General features: G+C 40.8%; 1 protein-coding gene across 1 annotated transcript; it reads right to left on the bottom strand.

Moving 5' to 3' along the window:
- Positions 1-2,937: 2,937 nt before the first annotated feature.
- zgc:65997 (uncharacterized) lies at positions 2,938-7,007 on the bottom strand. Its single transcript, XM_006783566.3, has 4 exons — positions 6,669-7,007; positions 6,173-6,350; positions 5,448-5,542; positions 2,938-4,233 (listed from the first exon to the last, which is right to left on the bottom strand). The coding sequence occupies exons 1-4, from the start codon at positions 6,993-6,995 to the stop codon at positions 4,042-4,044; spliced, it is 792 nt and encodes a 263-aa protein (XP_006783629.2). The 5' UTR covers positions 6,996-7,007; the 3' UTR covers positions 2,938-4,041.
- Between the last annotated feature and the right edge of the window lie 228 nt (positions 7,008-7,235).

Below are 7,235 nucleotides of genomic sequence, written 5' to 3'. Positions count from 1 at the left end.
AACAGCAATATCAGCTTGAAAAAAGAAACTACAGACTAGAGCAACTAATACGGACGGCAAACCAGAAAGACGGTTTGTAAAGGTCTTAAAAGAAATGCATAAAATATCCCATTACAGACACATCACCACAAACTGATATCATTACGTGATAAATACAATGAAAGGTTTAAAATACATAAATAAAATATGCTACAATTGGACTCCCTATTATTTTAGAAGCCATACACAGAGCATTTAGAACAGTCTCAGTCACGTGTGTATATATTGATACAAGTTATAGCCAGTGTTGGGAAGGTTACTTTTAAAATGTATTCCATTACTGAATACAGAATACATGCCCCAAAATGTATTCTGTAACGTATTCCGTTACGTTACTCAATGAGAGTAACGTATTCTGAATACTTTGGATTACTTATTATATATGAGCATCATATATTATCATGCTTTTTACAACTACATGAATGTATGGAAGCGTAGAGCTGCCACCCAGGCAAAAGAAAAATACAAGTGTATCATGTTATAACATGAAAAGTTTATTGTTCTAACAAGATACTTTTCCTGTTTGTACAACATAATATCACGTTATTACAATATACATATTGTACGAAGAGATAATTATATTGTACGAACATGATAATTATGTATATTGTAATAACGTGATATTATGTTGTTCAAACGTGAAAGGTATATTGTACAAACATGATAGTATATTGTACAAACAGGAAAAGTATCTTGTTAGAACAATAAACTTTTCACGTTATAACGTGATACACTTGTATTTTTCTTTTGCCTGGGTGGCAGCTCTACGCTTCCGTATGAATGTACTATTGCTGTGTGATTTATTACTATTACTGACGGTCCACGGCTCCGAACCGTAGTAAAAGGACTTCTGGCTAATACGACGGGTTCGTGTTGGGCTCGTAGCTGAAAACTAGCTTTACTTTGTTGTCTGGGTAAAGTTTTCTAGCAAGAGACAGAGAGAGGCGTTGAAAGGCTGCTCCAACGGAACTTATTGTTTTTGGAGGAAAACACGAACACAGTGTCGAGTCTTAATAGCTTACTTACAACTGGGCTCGTCAGGCACTCTTCTTGGCTGCAGTGGTTATTATTATATTTACATGCTTCCAGCTCCCGTTTTTGCTCGATGACAGCTCGTACTTTTCCTTTTTCTCCCTCCCTCGCTCACAGACACATTACGGGTATGGCAGTCCATTCGCCCTGCAGCACGGACTACACTGGTCATCAGGCTACATTCTTTAAAGCTATGCCTGTAGCATTCTGCCTATTAGCTTAGCACACCAACAACAACAAAAAGGCCTCTCTCGCCCAGGAAACACAGAGAGAGAGAGAGAGCGTCACCCTGTAACCATAGCAACCGAATACAGTTACTCATATTTTGTATTTTAAATACGTAACGGCGGAACATGTATTCCGTTACTCCCCAACACTGGTTATAGCAGTCCCTTTTTCACTCTTTGAAATACTATAGTTACACTATAATTGAGACCACCATGCCACAATAAACAAGCATATCTCAAAATTCCCATTATGTGGCCAACTAGTTTAAGATAAAGCCAAACTGTTTTACCCCCCAAATTGATGGAGTCTTGTACTGCTGCCATCTTCTGGTTAAATGGTGCTTTGGTTATACTGAGCTTACAATGATTAATTAAAACTAAACAAATTATAATAACCAAAAAGAAGAAAACTAACGCCAAAAATACAAACTAAAGTAAAATTACACATTTGTAAACAACAAAAGCAAAAATAAAATGAGCAAACCCACCGTGGAAACTACAAGTGACATAATGTAACATGGACTGATATGGACCAAAAACAAAAGGAAACAAACAAAAAAACACCATATACCATGCAGTAACTGTTAGGTATATTATTTTACTGGCTGCACCATATTGTTGTAGTATAGGTTTAAAAGACATCCGAGTAACCAAGACTTGGTAGGAATCCGGTCAACCTTATATAAAAATCTCTTAACAGGATTGAGTTCAGTCATTACCCAGCCAATTAGTTGCAGCCCACTATGCCTTAAGGCTCTCCTCTACTCTTCTTATGTCCATGTGTCCATAACATACTGACCTGAATGTGGTTCATCAGATTTTTTTCCCTCACAGTAAATGTTCACAGAAAAGGGAAACAATCAGTTTTATCTACTAAGGCAGTCTATTTAAAATATTAAAACTGTTCCAGTTGGTGTCATGCTCCCTGTTATACAGTTTATAAATCTGGGTTTTTTCCTCTGACTGTGGTGGACCTCTAACCCACAAAGTTACATAAACAAAAATATATGCGGTCTGAATGTAGCCTTTGGCAAAGAGTCAGTGTTGTTTCAAAACTTCTGTTGAAATCACACTGGCTTAACAAATATAGTAATTTAACTGCCTATAATCTTATTATAAAACAGGATTCATTTAGCAAAGCAAATATTTTAAATCGGCACTTAAGCAAAAGTTCTAAATCTGAAGAAATGTGCCAGGTTTATGTAGAAACTGGAAAGTTGCAGCTTTACAGAAATGTTTTGGGCCCCTACTTAAATTCCTCATCTCTCATCTTCCTGTTCACCTGCTCCCTACTCTGACATTGTCTACAAACATTACAGTCCATGGAGACGCCAGCCTGACCTCATCTGTCAACCTGTCCATCACCACTGTAAACAAGAAGGGGCTCAGAGCTGATCCTTAATGTAATTTTACATGCTCTAAATAAAAACCATCCTCCGTGCAAAAACACTGAAACCTCTACCTCAGTGATGAGGTGTGGTTGACTTCACTACTACTTGTGAAACATAGGTTGACTAACAATTATTGACCAACAACAATTAAACAAAAAGACACATGCTTTATAATTGACAGTAAAACTGACCCACCAAGTCATAGAAGTAACCGTGTAACTATGAATATTATCTTATATGTAGTGAAATCTTTTATTTAAAGTGTAAATCATGTTTTAAAAAGCAACTTACAAAACCAAAAGCCTACAAATGCAGTAATCTATTTACATTATTGGAGTTGTATTTATTTTCTTATGATTACGGGGGTGACCGTGGCTCAGGGGATTGGGAAGCTCATCTGTAACCAGAATGTTCTGTCAGTCTGCCCCAGGGCAGCTGTGGCTACAACTGTAGCTTGCCTCCACCAGTGTGTGAGAGTGAATGAATAGTGGAATTGTAAAGCACTTGCCTAGAAAAGCGCTATATAAATGCAATCCATTATTATTATTACATATTAAATTAACTTTTTCTGAATATATGAGGTGGTGAAAGCAATAATTGTTTTGTGACTACACCTCTGGTGGAAGATTGCAACAGACTGAGCCATGACTGCTGCAGTCCAGTGTTTTTCCAGTTGCCAAATAGCTTCATCTTTATATCTCATAAAGAGTCAGATTCTTAGGGATTAACTTTTATCACAATCAGTTTCAGACTTAATGTGGATGAAAAAAATCTTACAGATCCTATCTAAAGGATTGTATTATTTTATCTTTAGGAGTTAGTCTTTGTGCAACATTTGCATGTAAAATGTACTAGCAGAATAACTCCACCCATGCAATCTTTTTTTCTTAAAACATACTGCATGTCCACAGCACTTGTTTCTAAAATGACTGCCTGTGTGTGTAATGCAACCACAAATTTTAAACAGTCAGATAATTTATACACCTTTAATACAAACCACCTGATGATATTACTGAATTGGGGAAGGACGTCAAGATTAGTGAGATATTACATGATTTTTACCATCAAAATGAGCAGTGCTAAACTACATGAGAGTTGTATGAAATATCGAAACCAGATACATTGTCAATAATGGCTTCACACAAAAGCTGTATGTGCTACAGATGATTTAAGCACTTTGGATAATTATGAGGTAGTAAAAGAGGTTTTTCATTGACCATCTGAACTGTCACTTGAGCACGAATGTCTTGTACGGCAATAGCATGAAGTCCAGCTCATCTCCACATTGTCTCAACGCTGCTCAGAAATTCACCATTAAGACCAGAAGTGGTGAAATTCCTCTCTTAGAAATTCTACCACGGTAGTTCGGTTCCATCCCAGCTGTACGCTTTTCCAGTCTTTTCTATATTTAGTGTGTCAACGATGCTCATTAGACAGTTCACAGAGTGTTCAGCGCTGAACAGCTTGTCTTGTGGCACATTCCGGTGATAAGGCCTGGAGAGGTCTGTGTTCACTGTTCCTGGATGTAGGGACACACAAACAACCTGGAAAAAACAACACATCATTATGGGCTATGGGATCTACAAGGGCATGCCCTAATCCATGCTCTAAAAGAAAGATACAAACACCAGTAACAAGCATCTTAGACCTTAGGCTCAGAGATGTTTTTTCCCTTTTTATGTAAATCCTTGACTCCCTGCTCAAACCAGAGTTCCTCCCTGTCCAGGATGTGTACATCCTCATCAATGAAAGAGTATCTCACGGCCTGTAGGTGTGAACAGACAGCGGAGTCCTGGCCTGACAAGTTAGCTCTTGTGTGCTGTGCCATCCGTTTAGCCAGAGGTTGTTTGGTTTCCCCGATGTATAAATCCAGGCAATCCTCCTGGCACTTAACAGCGTACACTATATTACTCAAGCGGACCAGATCTTTGGGGTGGACCAATTTTTGGCACAGTGTGTCTTGGGGTTTGAAACCAACAGAGACCCAGTCTTAAGAGAAAATGCGTCTCAGCTGTTCTGATACTCCCGACACATAAGGGTGGAAGTCACTTGGACGAATGACGAAATGTTTCTCCCACTGAAAACACCAACCAAACAAACAACCAGATAAATATGTCTGTGAAGGTTCTCAGTCATCCAGATCATCGTAGTCAAAGGAGTTTGCAAAGAAAAGCGTCTGGACTTCTTTAAGTTGCTTGAAGACGTTTCACCTCTCATCCGAGAAGCTTCTTCAGTTCTAAGGTCAAATGGTGGGGAGTCCCAGATTTAAACCTAGTGGGAGTGTCCCCCCACAGAGGGACAAAAGGACCCCCTTATGATCCTCTAATCGCCTGAGCCAAGGTGTGAAACTGGGTGTGGGTCCCAATCAGCCAGGGTTTTGGGTGAGCTCATTGTGAAACCTGGCCCCACTTTATCATGCGAATTCCAGAGGTCAGATGGCCCAGGGTGTGAGTGGGCGTTAAGGCGTCTGGGGAGGGAACTCAAAACTGGATTATAGATGACAGACAGTTGGTGTCGTAAACCACCACCTCTGTTCAAAGATGGTCGCTCTCAGTGGACATAGATGGCTTGAAAGAGGAGTGAAAGAAGCCATCTATGTCCACTGTGAGCGACCATCTTTGAACAGAGGCGGTGGTTTACGACACCAACTGTCCGCTTTTCTTTGCAAGCTCCTTTGACAACCAGATGAATAGAATCAACTTTTTGGATGATTGAGCATGCATCAAGACATTAATGCAGCATGTATGAAAACACTTACCTTGGGTCGACTGCGGCCCAGCTCTATAGACAAATTCCTAGTGGCCATGTTAAGAGCTGCTTTAGACATTCTGTAGCTGTACCAACCTCCAAGACCTGAGAAAAAAGTGTTAGAGATGAACATTTTACCACTGTGCATGCATGCACATTATAATAAAAGAGAAATATCTGCTTTGTAACCATGCTCTGTCCTTCAGCTAAGTGAGATAAGAGGTGCTGCCTACATGCATAGGTGGTTTTAGACAGGGGCCAACAGGGGCCAGAGCCCCCGTAGAACTTGCTCTGGTCTCTGTGCTCAAGAGATAATAATTAATTGATTTCTTATGGTGATATGCAGTGGCATGGTAACTGGAACTAAATTGCTGAGGTGTTCAACATGGACTGTTTAGGGTGCTGCACGCTTGCTCTTTTAAATTTGGAGCCGTTTAGCTGGTGGGTTTTGCCCCTGTTAACAAAGAACAGTGTAGAGAGAGAGGATGAAGATCATGAGGGGATGAAAGAGAGACAGAGGAGTTAGCTGGAGAGGATGCAAAGAACGAGGGATCAGAAACAGAGACCGTCAATCCTGTACAGTATGTGCATTTAAAAACATTTAAAAAATCTTTTTTTTTTTTGTTCTGTGCCCCGATTAAAAAACAAAACACTGGTCCCACCGGTAAATCTGGTCTGAAACTGCCACTGCCTACATGACATGTATGCACAAAGTGTTTTGGAACCACCAGATACCATTGTCTCCAATTGATCCCACTTTCGCTGTGATGTTAACAATGATCCCGCTGTGCTGTTTGGCTTTCTCTGCAGGCTGCTGACCAAATCCACCACTGCCCTTAAGAAGGAGGGGGGAGAAATACTTGGCCATGACCAGGGGACCCACTGTATTGGTCGTTAAGGTGGAAATGATACCCTGAAAATGGGGGGAAAAAAGTTACTTATTTAGGTTAAGGATTTAATGAATTTGGTGTTGCCGATTTCAGACTCTCTTGGTGGACACAGACATCACCAGCACAGTTTAAGGACCACCAGAGAAAAAGTCCAATGTATGTACCACTATAGGGGGAAATCAAATGCCTCTATGATGATGGTGTCTCACCAAGTTTTTTGCACTAGTTCTGTGCATGTATTTTCTACACAGGCAACAGTTTGACTCGCGACAGTGAGTTAAACTAACTTTTACTCCAGTTTTTACGGAAATGTGGCTTCTCACACTAAAACAAAGGTCTACCTGTGCAGAAACATCCCTCAAGCTGGTCTCTCCTTTCCCCGAAGGGTGAAGCATTGCCGAGGAGTTGACGACTAGATCCAGCCGACCGAAGCTCTCCTTAACCCTCTCTGCAGCTCCGCGGATGTCCTCCTCGTGGTTCACGTCCAGTCTGAAGACCATCAGTCGGCCCGGGTGTTGGCCGGCCAGGCTCCGCAATTCTGCAGCCCCGTCCGGGTTTCGACATGTTGCTACAACAGTAGCGAGTGATTTATTTTTAAGTATATATTTGCAGAATCCAAAGCCCAGTCCTCTGCTCGCACCTTGAATAAGAGCGACGGGTGCAGCCATGATTGATAAATGACATAACGAACAGTGTTTGCTGCCTTCACTGCCGCTCAAAGGGTCGTAACATAGAAAATCGGGGGCAATTTAGCGAGGACGCTTGCCGAACGACATCTTAAATGGGCTCATAAGCGACCTTTAAACTTTTTTTTTTATAACCCCCCCCCCCCCCCCCCCCCCCAACGCTGTTACAGTGGTGGTATGTTTTGAAATTATACATTTGAAATTTGGGGAAAGAAAATTACA

The sequence above is a fragment of the Neolamprologus brichardi genome, chromosome 13, assembly GCF_056152115.1.
Source record: "Neolamprologus brichardi isolate AB-2024 chromosome 13, ASM5615211v1, whole genome shotgun sequence".
NCBI classification, from domain to species: Eukaryota; Metazoa; Chordata; class Actinopteri; order Cichliformes; family Cichlidae; genus Neolamprologus; species Neolamprologus brichardi.
The sequence above is the reverse complement of the archived record's forward strand: the minus strand, read 5'-3'. Positions and strand labels throughout refer to the sequence as shown.